The following is a 19,144-nucleotide window of genomic DNA, read 5'->3' as shown; positions in this document are numbered from 1 at the left end:
TTTGAAGAGTAGAGGAAAGGGTAGGTCATCTACTCAATAGTGTAGAGATATAGAAATCAAACAGGATATTGTTGAAGGTACCCAAAAGGCTTTTATCAATACATGCTCTAAGAGAATACCTCAAAAGGTCCAATGAAAATAATCTCTTAGAATATTAGAGGTTTCAATAACCCTCATAAACGTGATTTCCTTTCAAACCTTGTTCAAGATCATAAGCCTGACATTTTACTGGTTCAAGAAACTAAAATGCAGATTGATAAGATTGAGAAGATTAAAACTATTTTTTTTCAAAGATAGTGGTTTTCATTGTAGTAATGTAGTTGGTGTTTTCTAAGGGAGTAGCCAATTTTTGGAATCCCAAGGTTGTCAAGAGTGTGCCCCTATTTCATGATGTGAATCATGTTGCTACCCATTTTATTCATATCATTGATGACTCACTTGGATTGTCTTTAATATCTATTCTCTAAATAATAAAAATGCAAGAAAAAATTTGTAGCAAAATTTGTGCTTCTTTAGGAGTGGCTTTATTGATCATGGGTGGTTGATTAAGGTTATTTCAATACCCCCCTTAGAGAAATTGAGAAGAAGGGTGGTTCTATTGTTCCTCTTGATAATCATGTTGACTCGTTGAATTTTATTCTTTGTGGATTAAATTGTGGAACCTTCCTTTATTCCTAGAATTAATATTTTCTTTTGCCTTTTGGCCCCAAGAAAGGTGCTTACTATTGATAACCTTTGTAGAAGGCGTTTTCCTATCTCCAATATGCGTATTTTTTGTAGATGTGCAATCGAATATTATTTCCATGTATTGTTAGAATATAACTTTGCCTTTAAAATTTGGTCATTTTTGCTCTCTTTATGGGATGTGCATTGGGTTTTTTCTAATTTTGTTGATCTTCTATGGGAATAGTGGTCTTCCCCTTCTAAAGATCATGCTCTTTAATTGCACTGGAAAGATGGTTATTCCTCACATTTCTTGGGGCATCTAGAAGGGGAGGAATAATAGGGTGTTCATTGAGGAATCCTTGAGTCCTAATAGAGTTTTTATCAAAATTTACAAAGCCATTAAATTAGACTTCTTATCGAAAGTAGCCGATAAGCCTCAATGTGGAGATAGGATTCCTATTTTTAAGTATGATATGCTTATTTCTAAGAGGTGGAAGTTATCTTGGGACATTTCAAAGCCTGTGTACAAAATCAAAAGTCCTTGAAATAATGTGGTTTGGAATCCCCCCCCTTGGGTTTGGATCAAAACTAATTTTGATAGGGTAGCCAAGGGGAATCTTGACCCTACAAGTTGTGGGGGAGTGTTGAGAGATGATTGTGGCAGGCTTGTTGTAGTTGTGGTGCTCCCTTTGGGAATATAGACTAATAACTATGTTGAAGCAATTGCAGCCTACAATGGGTTAAAAGTGGCTCAATTTAGAAGTTTTTCCAAAGTTTGGTTTAAGGGAATTCAATGAATATTATAGTATGTCTTAAGAATAACCTTAAGCCTATCTCCACAATTGAATATTTAATTTTGGATGCCCGAAATATCATAAGTTCCTTGGTTGAATGTCATATCTCTCATATCTACCGTGAGGGTAATAGGCTTGCAGACTTCTTTATTAATGTGGGTGTTCCTAAGACTTCTAATGCTATGTGGGAGGCTAATGATCCCCTTTCTTTGGAAGTATCAACTATTATTCATAATGATTTTCATCAAAGTTGGGTGTGATTTGGCTTTTTGTGCCATGATGACCTCTCTTTACGTTGTATGCGTTTTGGGTCTTTTTTGTGGCCCCCTCTTTTGGATATGGAATTGTTTGGTTTTTACTATTGCTACTTCTTGGTGGGGCTCCTCTATTTAGAATTGTGCCTGGATTCTTTGCCTTTTATTGTGCTTGATCATGGTTGGGGATAGGAACCATGTTGAGCCCATATTGTGTGAAGTTTATAAGAAGTTTTTAAAATGCATTAAAAAAATTTAATTTAATTTAGTCACTACATTTAATAAGCACAAAATTTAGTAAAAGCTCGCCATTAAAAAAATACCAAAATCTATGATAAACAATTGAAAGAAAATGCTCCACAATGACAAGTTTTGAATTGTATTGCTCTTTTATAATTTAAATCAATGACAAATACTTTTGTGACTTCAATGATGCATCCTTGGGCATTGGCCATTCAGGTTCTAGTTTGTCGGGGAAGGAGTCTCTCTTCCTAGTGCCACACTCAAATCCATTGTGAATTTTTGAAATTTATTGGGTAGGTTCCTCTAACACTTTTGCTAGGGTTGGACAAGTTGTTCTTTGTTGGAATTGCCAAGTTTTATCTAAGAGCATTGGCCACTCAGGCTCAACCTTGCCTCATTCCTCCCCACCAGAAAATCATGCAAAATAGGATTCAAGTTTTAAGGGTTGTGATTTACATTCTGTAGGCTTGGTTCCTCTCGATCTTTGGTTTCCAAGAATATGGATGGATTTGATCATCACAACTCTTTCAAGCTTGCCACTATGGAACAAATCTTGGATGAGTCGCATAATAATTCTAACCCTAATAGGAAGATCGATGTAGATATCTCATAGAAGGAGGGAGAATGTTCGTCATTTGGATTTTAGGTTTTATTTGTGCCAAAAATCCACTAATGAACACAAGCCCTTTCCTCCACTCAAATCTCCTCAAGGTGTCTCTCCATCTAGCCTCTCTTCTCCTCACATTGTAAGTAATTTGAACCCCCTTTCGCTATTCTCCTTTTAGATGCGGTGTTTGAGGTAAACGTGGGTAGTATTATTAGGGACAAAGAGGACTTTCTACAGAGTAATTTTCTCATCTGTAGATTTATGAAAACTTGGCCAAATTTGAAAGATCTTCATACTTGAATTTGTGATAATTAGAAAAAGTATATGGTGGATAAAGTTAACATTTATCCATGTACCAGGAGTTTCTTTAATTTGGAATTTGATCCTGAGGATGATTGGATTTGGTCCTAAATGTTGGACCTTGGTTCTTTTGTGGGGATTTTTAATGCATGAAGCCATGGTTCCCTTCCTTAAATCCTTGATCAAAGACATTTTCCTCTGCATTTCTATTGGTGCATCTTCCTCGAACTCCCTTAAAATTATAGGAAATGAAGTGCCTAGTAATTATGAACGATATTATATGAAAATACTAAAGCATATCAAAAGAAATAATAAATTACGAAAGCTCCACTTATGCACGACTTTGCATGGAAATGGATCTTTCAAAGGGCCTTCTAGCAAAGATTTTATTAAGGGTTGGTAATAGATGTTGGAGACTACCAATATATTATGAGAGAATTGCCTTCAAATCTAGGTTATGCTTTTCAATAGAACATTTTACTTCCCACTGTAGCAAGATGCATTCCCATGTGCAAGCTCAACCCACTAAGTGGACGGGGGTTGAATTTGATCATTTTGTTGTTCCTCCCAGTGAGAAATTAGACCCAACAACCACAAAGGCTTTACATAACAACACTCACTTGTCATGCAAGTCCCCTTCACCTAACTTGCATGCTCCTAAAATCATGCCCATGAAAATAGTTGAATCAAATAATCAAATAAAGGGATCAGAGATATTTCTCCTTATTTTGGAGATAATTCAATCATACGAACAAGAAAAAGTGCTCTCGCTATTGTGTCTTATGTCTCCTCCAACCAATGGTTATGAAGAAACTTTGGTAAAAGAAGTCTTGAAAATTTTGAATTTACAACCAAGACAAAATAAATAGAAGCAAAGAGAAAGAAGACTCCTCCATTAAAAGCAACACACCAAACATCCTTTAGATCACTAAATAAAAAGGAAAATTAAACGATATGTAATTTTGATGCACGCCCATTTAGGTTATGTGAGTTTTGTTATTTTGGTTTAATTTTTATGGGAGTCGACCCCATGTGAAAATCAAATTAAACATTAAATTGGATTGAACCCTAACCTTGACCCTAAACCAAATTGAACCCTAACCGTAACACTCAACCAAATTGAACCTTAACCCTAAACCTTGAATTGAGCCTTATACTAACCCTATTTTAATATTTTTTTATTAAATGACAACCCTAATTAGTGTCTTATCAAGTCGTCTCATTTCTAATTAATATGTCCTCATTGCATATTTTTAAACTAATAGAATCCAATCTATCATAAATTTCAAACCAAATTAAACCTTAACCCTAACACCAAACAAAATTGAACCCTAAAAGTAAACCAAATTGAAGCCTAGCTCTATATCCAAACCTAAATTGCACTCTTACATTTACAAAACCTTAACACAAACTAAACAATAACATTGAACCTAATTGAACATTAAATTGAACTATAACGCTAAATCTCAAAACTGTCATCATCAAGCTTATCTACTCCACGGTTTAAAGTATCTGGATTTCTAAAATCTACTCTTATGTTAGATGAATCTTTAGATTCATTGTTAGAATAAATTAAGTAATATTAAATTAAAAAATACAATTGTATTAGGAATGGATGATAGATTTTTTTTTTTTGTATTTGATATGATTGAATTACGTATTAAGATTGATATCGTAATCAAACATACAATACAATTAGAATAGTGATAAGGAAAGAGCCTAAAACATGGTGATTAATGGATTAAGATTGATTAATTATTCATTTGAAAGCAATGTTTTATTAGATACTATTGCTAAGTTGTAGGTTTTATTACATTCAATTTCTTTCATGTATAGGCCCGTTCATGGTCCTAGACGAGATGATTTGTCTCTAGGGTATACAAGCTCACATTTCAATTGTAAATGGAAACCACCAAAAGAAGGATGGATCAAGGCTAATTTTGATGGTGCATCAAAAGGTAATTTGGGAGATTTTGGTGCATGGGTGGTGTTTCGGGATTGGAAGGGCAACATTATTGCATGGGGTGCCAAATGTCTGGAGAAGGGCATAGACAATGAAGCCGAGGTGCAAGAAGCACTCATGGCGGTTGAATGGGGATTAAAATTTGGCTTCAAAAAATTACATTTGGAAGGTGACTCTTTGATCATAATAAATGCAATAATCAAAGGGGAAATATAGGCGTGGCTTTTAAATAAGTACGTTCAAAAAATTAAAAGTGACCTAAATTGTTTTAGTGAATTCAAAGTCACTCATGTGCGCAAAACTGGGAACAATGTGGTTGATGTGTTGTCCAAATGGGCCACATCATTTGGAGAGGTACATGGATATCAACTGGAAGATCTTCGTAGTTTGTTGAATGATGACGTGGTGGATGCTAATTTTTTTATGGCAACCTCGAGAATGTTGGAGGGATGAAGTGATGGATGGTAGACAAGTTAATTGGCACAATTTAGAGGTGGAATTAATGTCGAATCGTGCTGACAGAATGGAGGATAAAGCCCAGACATTGCATTTACATCAATGCATTGATGATCTTGGTTTATGATGACAGAGTAAGATGTTGGTGTTGGGTGTGGTGTTGGGAGAATTGATTGATATATTTACATTAAGTGGCTCTGCATTTTATTTTTGTCATCTCATTTTTCTTTGAGAGTAAGTTGCAGTGAGTGGGGGATAAGATTGCAGAGGTGGTAATACTGTAGTAGTGGGAATATGGAAGCAAGCTTCACCTTTAAAATGGAGAAGAAATTAGTGCCTTATGTGGGCAAGGTGTTGGATAGACGACTACAGGGCCTATTTATTTTCAAGGACAAAAGACTAATGCAGGCGGTAAAACTAATGTTGGGGGAGGAGATTGCATATATAAGCCATAGATATATGACTAATATGGAGATTTACTCTCTAATAGCTGCTTGGAGCTTAGAATTTGAGGATGTTGTTGATAAGGTGAAGAGGATTTTGCATGAGTTAATAGTAGAAGAATATTTAGGAGGTATGGAATCAATTTTTGAATGGGTTATCCTAGGAGTGGGAATTGACATTTCTGAAGGGATGGTGGAGCCTGTGAATCTTCTTCCTTTTGTTCACTGGCAAGAGGACAAGTTGAAGGCAAGGTGCAAAGCTCTGGAAAGACGCGGTTGGGAGGCTTTCAAGGCATTTACAGAATTAATGCGAGTTGAAGAGGTTCTTGGAGAAACACATGAAGTGGCAAGGGTGGAGATGGGTTGGGAGCTAAGACCGAGGGCATGCACAGAGGATGTGGTGAATGTCATATCCAGGTTCAAAGATGATCCTGAGAACAATAGTTAAATGCTTAGTTTAATATAGCCTATGTTTGTTTAGTAGTGTTAAGGACAATGAACTAGTTTTTAATATATGCTATATATTGATAATTGTTGGGCAGTATACATGCTCACTATACTATATTTCCGTACTCTTTCATTTTGGAGTGATTTCAGTGGGGGGTATAAGGGTTTATATAAGATTTAGATTTGATGGGTGGTATGTTGCTTAGCTAAAAAGGATGGAGGTTTTTTGATGTATGTAATCTTTTTGATGAATCTTAATAATAAAAAAGTATATTACCGACCAAATAAAAATAATAATTTCATGTATATCTATCTTGTAAATAAGGCTTCAATGTCTCATCAATTGATTAATGCAATATGGTTCTTATATTTGTTTTAATTATTTCAAAGAGTAAATATTGTCATTTATTTATATTTATGAATGGTAAATATTATATATATTTGATACCTCTTGGTGTCCTCTACATGAATTTTATTTATAAAATATAGGCATGCTAATTTATTTTCTCCTCTTAATGATCACTCACTCCGAATTTAACCGATCAATCAATTTTGTTTATCTCCATCATGCAATTAGTTAACTTCGAAATTATCTCAATCTAATATTATGATAATAATAATGCACTCTTAAAATAATTACGCCAAAGGCGTATTACACTCACATAATGGATGCACAAATATGTGTTAATAAAAAATAGAATCATTAAATTTGACATGTTTGTGACACTTAAATTCATGAAAAGCAAAAAAAATAAAATTATTTTCTCCTCTCAACCACTACTCACTTTGAATTTAACTATTAATTAATTCTATCTAGCTCCATCATATTAATAGTTAACTAAAAACTAAAGACATTTAATTCGATGTGCTTGTGAGTGTCAATGATGTTGTCCTCATTTTTGTTTTAAAAAATGAAGGACCATTACATGAATTTTTTGTGAAAAAATGAAAAAAAATACTCTGTGGCATGCTTCCCGAGGCATAATTTCGACTAATCCTTGGACTGGCTTAATCCTCAGTCCATCCTCGAATTTCATCGCATTTTGGATTCGTTTGATATGCCTTTCCTTCAATTTCGGGTTTTTTCTCCCTGACTGCAGGTGGAGAATTTTCCTTGAACTGCAAGTTTTAATGATTTCCATTGTTTTGGTATTTGTAGGGAAATTTTTTAGCTTATTACATGTGCAATTTATTGAAAAATAAAAACTTGTAATTTGCTTTTTATTTCCCCTTTGTTGTTTTTGTTGTTTTTTGGCTTTTTCAATTAAATAGGGATTTTTTGGTTAAGTTACAAGTAAAATTGTAATTCTTTCCAAAAACCCCTACTTTAATGGTTTTTACATGTAATAGGGATTTTAAACCCCTATTGCATGTGTGCAAGTAAATTATAACTCATTATGGGGTTTTTATTTCCCCTTTACAAGTGATTTTAAACTTGCATCTCTCTCAAAAAATCTCGATTTTGCCTTGAAAATGAAAAAGTGACAATTTTAAACTTGCACTTTGTCTCCAAAAACCCGATTTTGCTTATAGAGTGCATTTTTGACATTTTAAACTTACTATTTGGTCAAAAAATCCCGATTTTGCCTAACATGTTGAAAAAGTGAAATTTTAAACTTGTTATATCCTCCCAAAAACCCGATTTTCATTGTTTTATGTATTTCAAATTTGCACTTTGTTCCAAAAAACCCGAATTGCAAGGAAAAACGTTTTTGAGGATTTTTAGCAAAATTTTGTGGAGAATTTGTTGGAGGAGGAAGGCATTTAGGATTCATTCCTATTTCCATGCATTTTCAAACACCTTTCATGCCACATGGAGGTTAAGATTGCTGGTTTTTAGCTTTATAACAACAACCACATTTTTTCAAAAAAACCATGTTTTTTGCCATTTGGAATGCCACGAATCAGCAATGTTATGAATCGTTTTTTCTTGGAATGATAAGGCGTTGAAGGTTGAAGGAGATTCAAACATCTTTCATACCATTTCCCTTGCATTTGCTGCCACATTTTTCCATATAAGGTGTTTTTGCAAAAACGTGGCTAGGGTTTGGCATTGTGGATTCTCTCTATTTATTGGTTTGTCTTCTTCGTTCCAAGATTGATTGCATTTTTGGAGAAGCATTTTCAGTTTTATTCAAGGTATGTTTTCTTTTCTTTCTTTCTTTCTTTTTCTTGTTTTCTTGTTTTCTTAGTTTTCCTTTCTAGTTGTAATTTTGTAAATATGTTGTTCTTCCCCCAAAAATCGGTTTTGTAGGATAGATTTTCCCCTTGATATGCAATTTTTGAATTGCAATGTTCTTCCCCATTTTCCCTCTTTACTTGTATTCGAGATTTTAAATCCTGATTACAAGTTGGCTGGAAATATTTGTTCTTCCCTTACGGTTAAAAGAATTTAACCATCTTTGGTTGAAATTCCAAGTTGCAAAGATGAAAAATACCCATTCTTTCAAAATCTGGTTTTTAGAATCGGATTACATGTTGAAAGTTCTTCCCATTTTCTTGAAGACGATCTTCCCAAAATCTTTTCATTTTCACTCATATTCATTTCCATTATCCATACATACCATTTCATCCACTCATTTCACACCTTCATTCATTTCCCCCATTTAAAGTCTACATGTGGTCAACCATCCAAAACCCGAAATTGGTCCAAAATGCACTCGAAAAACACTTGAAAATGAGTTCTAAAGGTCCAATTACAAGTGCAAACTTATAGTTACCCATTACACATATGAAGTTGCATGTTTGTTCCTCGCAATTGCAAGTTAATGCTCTTGTTTTCCCCACACATGTAATGCAACTTTCAAAACCCGAAATTCACTTGTGAGCCCATTTTTGCATCAATTTATCTCTTCCCTTGTCAACCCGGTTTGCACACACAATCTACTAAATCAATGGATTAGAGCATGGGCCTTATTTTGCAAGAAGATTTTAAGAATGAAGGATGATACAAATAAGAGATACAACAACAATTCATGGTTGAGAGCATAGAATGCTTTCAAGACAAAGATGGTCATTACATGAAAAGAGGAAGGCGACCCTTTCCCTCCTGAAAAGATAGTACTACCCCAAGCAAGAAGACAAGGATGCAAGTTCCCGTTCCGGTTCAAGATGTATTTACCAATCCAAAATACTTCAAGTTCTAGCATCCTAAAGCGACATGAAGATCATCACAGACAAAGGATGATGCAGTTAGAGTCGTGTCTTTAGACACATGGAATAGTTTTAGTTATGCATTTGTAATTTTGTTTTGACAAGTTACATGTAAAAAAATAACTTTGTAATTGCAAGTTAACTTATTACTTGCACTTTTGTAATTACATGTAAAGCAACTACAAGTTGTGTTCAATTAGGACTGTAGTTGGAATAAGTCTTAGTTAGTTATTGAATAAGTCTTGGTGGTTGAGAGAATCTCTCAAGTTAGTTAGGATCCTCCCACCTTTTTCTCAAGGCTCCTCTTCTATAAATACTTGAGGGGTCTATTGTAATATTTATCTTTTGGAAAGCAAGCAAAAACTCTGCCAAATTTATAGCAAAGAAGTCTTTGAGCTTTCATGTATAAATTCAAGAATTGAAAGGAATAGAAGGAAATTGCTCAAGCTTTGAGTCTTTGTGCTACATACTTGAGTTTGCGTTCTTTATTATCTTTCTTGCAAGTGTTTCTTAAAGAGCTTAATCACATCTGATTTGCAGTCTTTGTGCTACAAGTATTTGAGGTTAATATAGATTAAAATAAGTATTATGTTGAGAGAAGTTGTAAGTCTTTGTGCTTTCACTTGTTCTTAAGAGAATTTAGGAGCAAATTTTGTGAGAAATAGTTGTGAGTCTTTGAGCTTATATTACTTCCCATTGTTTTATGTAGAAAAGAATAAGATATTGCAGTCTTTGAGCTATTATAATTTGTTCCTGGTAGCGTTAGTATAGAAAAGGGTAGATAGGACTTCACATAATCAAGTCTTTGAGCTTGATATTGATGTCCCGTCCCGAAGGAAATGACAAAAGTCTTTGAGCTTTCAGGAAACTTCATTTCCTTTCTCTCATTTCATTTCGAAAGTTGTTACTGCTGTTTTATATCGAATCGCTATCACTTTTCAGTGAAGAGAAAAGGACATTGTCTTTCTCGAAAGAAGAAGAAAGATTGCTATCCCATCCTATTTTATTTTTAAAATTGTAGTTAGATAGGGGGAGCCTTCCCTTAATTAGGAGAGTTTTACTCACACACTGTGGTTGAAACCACAATTTTGTAATTTCCCCAAGTGTACAAAATTTTCAACCAACAAATGATATTAAATTAAATAACTACAATAACATTAAATTACTTAAATTACTATCATGTAAACTTAAGTTGAAATATCAAACTCTAAGTTTGTTGATTTCATGGTTGACATTAAAAGGAATATCTTATTTATTTTTTAATATAGAATTAAGAGAAAAATAAGTTAATTAAATTTTTAAAAAAATTTAAGAAAAAAATATTGAATTAAATAACTTAAATAAAATAAATAATGTAAATTGAATTAAATAGCTTAAATAAATTAAACTAAATAAATTAAATTAAATTAAATAGTTAAAATATTGGATATTTAAACTCAAGTTTAAATATCAAGACTTTAAGTTTGTTGATTTCATGGCTTGATACATTAAAAGGAATATCATAATTTTATTTTTAATATAGAATTAAGAGAAAAAAAATTAATTGAAATTTAAGAATTATTTAAGCATTAAAAAATTAAATTAAATAACTTAAATTAAATTAAAGTAAATAACTTAGTTAAATCAAATGAATTAAATTAAATAACTAAAATGAAATTAAATAAAAAATTAAAATATTGGTCATTTAAACCCAAGTTGAAATATCAAAACTTTAAGTTTGTTGATTTCATAGTTTGATACATTAAAAGAAAAATCATAATTTTATTTTTAATATAGAATTAAGAAAAAAAAAAAGCTATAAACAAAGACCAATATAGGATTAGGTATCAATCAAGGTCATAGAAGAAATCTTTGAGTTAGGGTTACGACTAGAGTTAAATTATGATTAGGGTTAGTCTTATATTGCAAATAAAGTTTCAATAGCATTAGGGTTAAGTTTAAGGTTAGGATTCAATTAAGAATATGGCTAATGTTAGATTACAGTTCAATTAGGAGAAAATATTTCAATTACAATTGGGGTCGAACCAGTGTTATGGTTAGGGTTTAATTAGAGTTATAACTAAAATTAGGTTTAGGATTAATTTTAGGCTAAGGTCAAAACAAGGTTACCATTAGGGTTAGATTCAATGTTAGACTAGGGTTAAAGTTAGGGTTAGAATTAGAATTAGAGACAGGATTAGGATTAGGGTTAAATTAATTTTAGGCTAAGGTCAAAACAAGGTTACCATTAGGGTTAGATTCAATGTTAGACTAGGGTTAAAGTTAGGGTTAGAATTATAATTAGAGACATGATTAGGATTAGGGTTAAATTAGGGTGAAGTTTCAATAAGGGTTATGACTAAGATTAAGGTTAGTCTTCAACTTGAGTTAAGTGTTAAAGTTAGGGTTCATTTAAATTAGGATTACCATTCAATTAATATTATTTATAGAGTTTAATTATGGTTAAGGTTTAATTAGTGTTAGAGTTAAGTTATGGTTCAATTAAGTTAGGATTTAGTTGAGGTTCAAATCGAGTTAATCTTATAGTTCAATTAAGGTTAAGGTTAAAATTAAAATTAGAGACAATGTTTAATTAGGATTTTAAGAGAAATCTTCAAGTTAGTGTTAGGGCTTAATAATGATTATGGTTTAGGGTTACTATTAGATTAGTAAGGTTAAGGTTGGGACAATGTTAGATTAGAGTTCAATAAGAGTTAGTGATAAGGTTCAATTAGAATTAGGGTAAAATCATGGTTATAAGAAAAATATTTGAGATAAGGTTAAATTATGGTTAGGGTTAATATAAACCTTTGAAAAGCTGATATGTAATTTACTCTTTATTAATAAAAAAACACATATTATCAAAAAAAAAAAAAAAATCTTAAAAAAAAAAAAACTCAATTTAATTAAAGTATTAAAATTAATTTATACAAAATTTAATAAAAAAAAAAATAATGAATAAAATCATATAAATCGATAAAGATTTGAATTTCACAATGATTGCATCCTAATCTCAAATCCAACTCAACGTTAGCAAACAAATAAACAATTTTTTAAGCGTGAATAATCATCTCAAACCCAACTCAAGGTTAGAAAACAAATATACAATATTTTACCCAACTAAACGTTAGGTAACAAATAATACAAATTAGTTTCCCAGCTGTTAGATAGCGAACAGTGCACCTGGGTATTGTCACAACCACCTAGGTTTAACCGGTCTAAAGAATTGACTGACTGTTATTTGACAGAAAAAAAAAACGACGACTTTTATCTTCACGCAGAGGAGCAGAGCATTATTTATAGAATCTTGGAGCAATATAAAATAAAATGAAAGAGAGACCATCGAAGAAAGCAGTAGTGGGTCCCAGCCCGCGAAGGGAACCGTTGCTTTCACTAAATTTATTCTTCGATTTGTAAAGCAAAACGTATGAAAGTCTGAACCGCATTCACTTTTTTACTCAATAGGTATTTATCTTCAGGTAATAAATTTTATATCCAACCAGGGCTCGCCACGTAGTCTGGGAATCGCTCGCAGGGAGCATTTAGCTCGACAGTTGAGTAAGGGCGCAGATTATTATTTCTTCTAATCGCTCGGTTTAATATATTCAACGTGGGGCGAAGGAGATATCCTGATTATTTATTCATCACTGTGATTCGAACCTTGGACCTCCCACTCCTGTGATTGATCCTAATTCTTCTGATCTTTTTCTTTTCTCTTTCTTGTTTGGTTGCTGCTGTGGTGAGGTGAAACCCTTGCGAGAGTGGCAAGGGTTTTGAGAAGAAGTGAATAGTATGCAGCAGCAGAGGGCGCAGCAGTGTCGACGGGGCAAGGTTCGATTCAGGGTCGCGCAGATCTTGGTTCGCTTAATTTGGATCAGCGGCATCTTCACGGTCGCTTTGGGGGCCCTGCTTTCCACTCATATCTTTCCAAGCCTGAACTCGGTCTTTTGCTCGCGCCCGTCTTTGGCCGACCTACACAAACTGCATCGCAAGGTATATTTTCAACTCTTTTGAGCTTCCAGGCGCGATTCTAACGTAGACGAGGGTTGCTGTTGAGCACTGTTTCTTTTTGCTCTGTTAACTTTTGGTAATTCAATTGGTTTGCTGGAAATTTAACACGTTTATGGAAATTTTTTCCGCCAAGTAAATCTGCAACTCGAATTGAATTGGCAACACTTTAGGTGTGGGATCATGACGAACGACAACTTTTAACGTCGTCTAGGTAATTTGCAAGGCTTGTCAAAACTATCATTCAGATAGACGTTTAACTTTGTTTTTAACCTGGCTATATCAATGCACCAGAAGTCGCTACCGTAGCTGTTGTTGCTGCCGTGGTTCTTTTGTTCCACGTCCTTTAAACTCTCAGAAGCATTTCTTTATGAAGTGTCTTTGAAGCTTGATTCCTTAGTTCTTTAGAGTAATTATCAATCAATGTTTGTCCTTATTTTGATTATATATTGTTGTATAAATTTTCACCCTCTTTTTTAAACTTCTTGCAACAGGTCAGTGTAAATTTTACTTGTTTTGTTATGCAGCCAGGTGGTTGCGTATTTTTTGTTGGGAGTATATAATTGGGTTTATTATGTCTTTGAACGTTGGTCTGTCGGCACCACGAGTGTTCAACAAGCAACATTTTCAAAATTAAGAAATGTGACCTGTTTCTTCATCTAGGTAGGAAGTCAGGGGTTGCTGTGAGGCTGGGTTTGTGTGTCTGCTGTTTTGCTTTATTTAGCAGAGAACTCGGTAATTTATTTTTTGTTTTGCTTTTTGCTGTACTAGCTATGTAATGTCATCGAAGCTTGATCCCTAGGAACTCAAAAATGTTTGTCACGCAAGATTTCTGACATTTTGATTTTTTTTCTTGCTTTGTTAATGATTTGTTCTTATGAAAATTTTAACCTGCTTGTGGAAATATTAATGAACTCTTCCAGTTTTGAGGCTAGATACCCATGTAGGATTACTGCTGTTAAGTATTTGTTTAAGACAGTGTTTTTCAATTTAATCTCGTCGCCTGCTTGAATACAGTAAATATCCCAATATGGAAAAAGCATAACGTGAATAATGCGTACCTTGATTGAATTTACTTGAAGCTTGCTCTCTCAGCACTAAGGGATGTTTATGAAGAGAAGACTGTTAATATTTATATTATTTTTTGTTTAGTCACATTTTAATAAGATTTTAAAGTTTGTTAAGTGTAAATTGGACTTGATTTCTAAATTGTAATTTTTTTATGGAAAACCAGAGTATTAGGTTTCTGTGAAGCTGGCTTAGCTTTGCAATAGTGTGATTTTTTCCGGTTGTAAACGTTTTGCTGTATTTTTTATTACTTATTTAGTACTTTGGAATGCAAAGTAGTTGCCATCCAAATTGCAGCCCAAGGTATGCTCTTGATTTTATATTCTTGTTGAGGTCTGAAGTTCGATTTGACTGGAGGTGGAGTTAGCTGTTTTTTATTTTTGGCAGAGAATATTTTGCAATCCAATTTTGCTGTGGCATAGGTTGAAATGCAAAACGTTACCTGATGGGAAACATTCATAGCGTTTTGTGAAGTGCTACTGGAAGAAAATTCACTATTTTTTAGGTATATAAGGTCTTTCAAGCTTGATCTGACGGCACTATTGAGTGAGTTAAACAAGCAAGATTTGCAATATCTTGAGCTCGAGGATTAGGATTCTGATGTAAGTAAGTGCTGAGGAGTTGTCCGTCCCTGGCACAGGTTTGAGTTGCAGTTAGAGTCCTGAAAATAGCACTATCATTACCCACGATAAAACAAGAATTTGGGATATATTGATTATCTCTTGCATGTAAATGTTATGCTGTATTATTTTTTGTGGGGTAAGTGGAAACACCTTCAATAGTTGTGTACTTGGGGAAGGAGGTTCAAAATTTAGCACAAATTATGTGATTGATTTTCCTCAATAAAATCCAAGGTATGAGTTCAAGGGAGGTAGGATTAGGATTTGCTGTTTGTTACCTTTACTGGAGGCTTCCTTGCAATTCAATTTCTCTGCTGCTAGGTTCCTGTGAATAGGATTATGTGAAATGTTTGATCTTTAGATATTTGCTATTTTTGTAGGGGTTTTCACACTCTGGGAGTATTTTAATACTAAGTCGTTACTGTGGTGACTATTTTCTTTGAACGAGTTAAAGGTCGTAGAGAAATTTCGGGGACATGTTCAATATTATTTTTGAAGATTGATTTTAAGATCAGACATTTGCATTCTGATAATGGTTATGATAGATGATTTACTATAATCATGCTGACAGGATGCTTGCTGGTAAAATTCTTAGCTGACACCTGCAATACAGAAAAATTGGTAAATCTGCAATAAACAGGAGAATTCGACTTCTTTCTCACAAAGTTCACATAGAAGACATTTCAACATGTTTTTATCTTTCATTCTATTTTCTGGAGGTGTTTCTCAATCCTGCCGCTACCTTAAGGACAAATTAGAATTTCTAGAGTAGATACATGAGGATGAATTTATTTCTATCCAAGTTTTCACATCATAAATATCGAATACACAAGAATCAATATTCGTATGGTAATATCCACGTGCGTTTCTCCAAAACTTGTAAATTTCTTGTCCATGCTTTCTCTCAAATTTCCATTAGTATGGATCTATTATCTCTCATTAGTTTCTGATCTTTCTACGCAACAGAACTGATGGTTAAAATTGTGATAGGTGGTAAATATTAGAGGGTTAATAAATGTCTTTTGCATTGTAAAAAGTTGTATTTTCCCTTTGGCTCAACAGCAAAAACTATATTGATGATACTTTTAGTTGCATTTTGAGCAGGGTGAATTTGGAGTGCAGAGTAGTACCAAATTAAGTTGGACAAGGGAATTGACTCCTCCACATTTATCTAGACGTTCACAATCTTCTGAAAAGGTGCTTCATCCTGCTTTGCATCTGATTTATTTCTATGAATGTTTCGACTTGAAATGGTCAAAGAATGGCCATTTCCAAGTTTACTGGAATCCATATTTGTTGCCACGCCACCTAGTTGTCCATTGCCAGGTTAAATGAATTTTCATGGATAGTGCCTCAAAGTTATGCATCTTTTCATGTTTTCACTCTCCTAGACTTGACAGTTGGATGGCGTGGAGACATTGGCGGGATATGGGAAATTATGGAAGCATCCACCAAGGCGAAATTTTGAGCCATGTGTAGAACCAAGTGAATCGTATAAAGGTGAGTCTAAGAAGTGAAAAATATATGAGCTTCAATCCTGGATTTTATGATCTGAATGTAGGTGCTCCTTGTTTATAGCTCCCGAGGAATCTCAAGGGTATTTACTGGTACACACTAATGGAGGATTGAACCAGATGCGAGCTGGTGTAAGTGCTTGCACTTGAATTTTTTTTCATCTTCTATTCTCATAGGAAGATTGGTTTTGCTGTTATAATTTATATTCTTCATGAGTGATGAGGTTAATTCAGTACTGGAGAGAGGTGAATGGCCTCTTGTATGTTGTACCTGAAAGTGTTGGCCCAACTATGTAATTTTTTTGTGCAAGTGGATGGGAACTTTTGTTATCTTTTTTCATCAAGTTGTGTGTGTTAAACAGTGCATATTTTTTGATATTTGTCTTTTAAGCACCTTTGTATGTAACTTCTCAAACACGATTTTAATGTCACCATTCACATTTTTCATAAGATCTTTAGTAAGTCAAATTTTCATCGGTTGGCTTGATTTTACAGATTTGTGACATGGTAGCAGTGGCGCGAATTATTAATGCCACACTAGTGATTCCAGAGCTAGACAAACAATCATTCTGGCAAGATTCGAGGTATGTGAGATATTTTTTCACAGGAAAGCTTTTGATATCATTTTATAAGAAGCACCATTGTGTTTTGCCTCTACTATTGATCTGACAAATTGCAATATTGGGCAACTTGCAGCAATTTTTCTGATGTTTTTGATGAAGAGAACTTTATAAATACTCTGGCGAATGACGTCAGAATTGTAAGAAAACTTCCAAAGGAGCTTGCATCAGTTACCAAAGCAGTAAAACACTTTCGAAGCTGGTCTGGTGTTGAATATTATCAGGAGGAAATAGCTCCTTTGTGGCAGGAATTTAGCGTAAGTTACTAAGTTATCATCACGGACTAAAACATTTACTGCTCAAGTATGGTGTTTCTTTAGTTTTCTCTATTGAATTTATGTTCTGGAATGCCCCTCATGCAACTGAAACATTGTGTTTTACAGGTGATTCGTGCAGCAAAATCAGATTCTCGTCTTGCAAATAATAACTTACCCCCAGACATCCAGAAGTTGCGTTGCCGAGTCCACTATGATGCTCTCCGATTTGCCCCACCCATAGAAGCAATGGGACAAGTAAATTAAAACTTAAATTACATTACCTCATTTTTCTGTTTTCAAGTTTTTATGATTGCAGGCTTGTAATTTTCTATTATTCTGCAAATATCAACATGATCTGCAGTTATTGGTAAAAAGGATGAGATCTTATGGTCCATACATTGCCTTGCATTTACGCTATGAGAAAGATATGCTGGCTTTCAGTGGCTGTACTCATGGTCTCACAGCTGCTGATGCTGATGAATTAACAGCTATCAGGTACTCTTTTCACTTTTCTATAGTTTATTAGGGTTAGATGGTGTTATTTAGACTTTAGAAAGAAAGAAAGAAATTATATTAATGTCGATGGATAACCAAAAGTAGGTCAGTGAAACTCAAGAGTACACCAGTTTACAAATAAAGTTAGAGGAGAATCCTAGAAAGGCCCTACAAAGGGGAAGAACCAAAAACAATATTAATGTTTATAATTCAAGCTGGTGAGACTTTTTAAAGGTGATAAAGTCTAATTCATTTAAACACTGATTCCTGTAGGGAGAACACCCCATATTGGAAGGTCAAGGAGATAAATTCCACAGAACAAAGAGCTAAGGGCCTGTGTCCATTAACACCAAAGGAGGTTGGCATTTTCCTCCGGGCCCTTGGCTACCCACCAAGCACACCAATCTACATAGCTGCAGGAGAGATCTATGGTGGTGATGCTTGCATGGCTGAGCTTGAATCTCAATTTCCAAATTTGATTAAAAAGGTTGGTAAATTTCCTAGTCATTTTATGCACGTTTCGAATACTTTCTTTGAATATTGAACTATGAGTATTTCACAATGTTGTGATATTGGATAAAGTGAATGCTTCACTAATTGCTGATTGGTTTGTTTTTATGTGAGTTAATTGATTTTACATACAGGATGGTTGTGCTTATGCAAAAATGTCTATGTGCTTGTACATATGATATAATTGGTTCTATATGCCTTTATATGTAGGCATCTTTGTTTACTGGCAAGCTAGGTATAATTTCTCTGTGTTGAGAAATGGGAGAGTTAATAATCAAATTAAATAGCAAGGATCAGTAATTCAGAAGCTAAAATGACAGGGTATGTCCTGTATGCAATCTTTGGCCTTGTGGATGTTAAAAATATTAATCTAATCTATAGAGATATCTGATTCAAACTCCTTGGTAGCTTAAGGCTTCTATTGTTATGGGATAATTCCATAACTAGTCCAGGTCAGATAATTAGATGTGTTCTCCTTTTATTGAGAGTTTTCCTCTAGTGTAGAAGATGCTTGTCCATGGGCGCACCCATGGTCTATTTCATATCAGTTCAAACCTCAAAAGTGAAAAATTATTATTTTTTGATTAAATAGAGGGGTTTCTATTAGGGTTCTTTCCCAAGATTACACAAATTTTAATACATAGATACTATTTTTAGCCATTATGGGTTTCCTTGCTTTCATAATTAATAATTATCAATAAATATTTATAACACTTATTCGTAGAGGTTAAGACAAATAATCCCTTC

General features: G+C 33.8%; 1 protein-coding gene across 2 annotated transcripts in view; it reads left to right on the top strand.

Moving 5' to 3' along the window:
- The first annotated feature begins 12,845 nt into the window (after window positions 1–12,845).
- Window positions 12,846–19,144, top strand: part of LOC131076723 (O-fucosyltransferase 7) — a 36,569-nt gene continuing 30,270 nt past the window's right edge. The window contains exons 1-9 of one of the 2 annotated variants that reach the window (XM_058014035.1): window positions 12,846–13,298; window positions 16,106–16,198; window positions 16,402–16,501; window positions 16,580–16,647; window positions 17,011–17,099; window positions 17,212–17,392; window positions 17,519–17,647; window positions 17,754–17,887; window positions 18,161–18,374. In XM_058014035.1, the coding sequence (XP_057870018.1) occupies window positions 13,098–13,298; window positions 16,106–16,198; window positions 16,402–16,501; window positions 16,580–16,647; window positions 17,011–17,099; window positions 17,212–17,392; window positions 17,519–17,647; window positions 17,754–17,887; window positions 18,161–18,374 (1,209 nt within the window). In that variant the 5' untranslated portion in view covers window positions 12,846–13,097. Of the gene's footprint in view, window positions 13,299–16,090; window positions 16,199–16,401; window positions 16,502–16,579; window positions 16,648–17,010; window positions 17,100–17,211; window positions 17,393–17,518; window positions 17,648–17,753; window positions 17,888–18,160; window positions 18,375–19,144 lie in introns of both variants that reach the window. The other variant, XM_058014034.2, reaches the window with a different exon arrangement.

The sequence above is a fragment of the Cryptomeria japonica genome, chromosome 10 (genome assembly GCF_030272615.1).
Source record: "Cryptomeria japonica chromosome 10, Sugi_1.0, whole genome shotgun sequence".
Taxonomy (NCBI): Eukaryota; Viridiplantae; Streptophyta; class Pinopsida; order Cupressales; family Cupressaceae; genus Cryptomeria; species Cryptomeria japonica.
The sequence above is the reverse complement of the archived record's forward strand: the minus strand, read 5'-3'. Positions and strand labels throughout refer to the sequence as shown.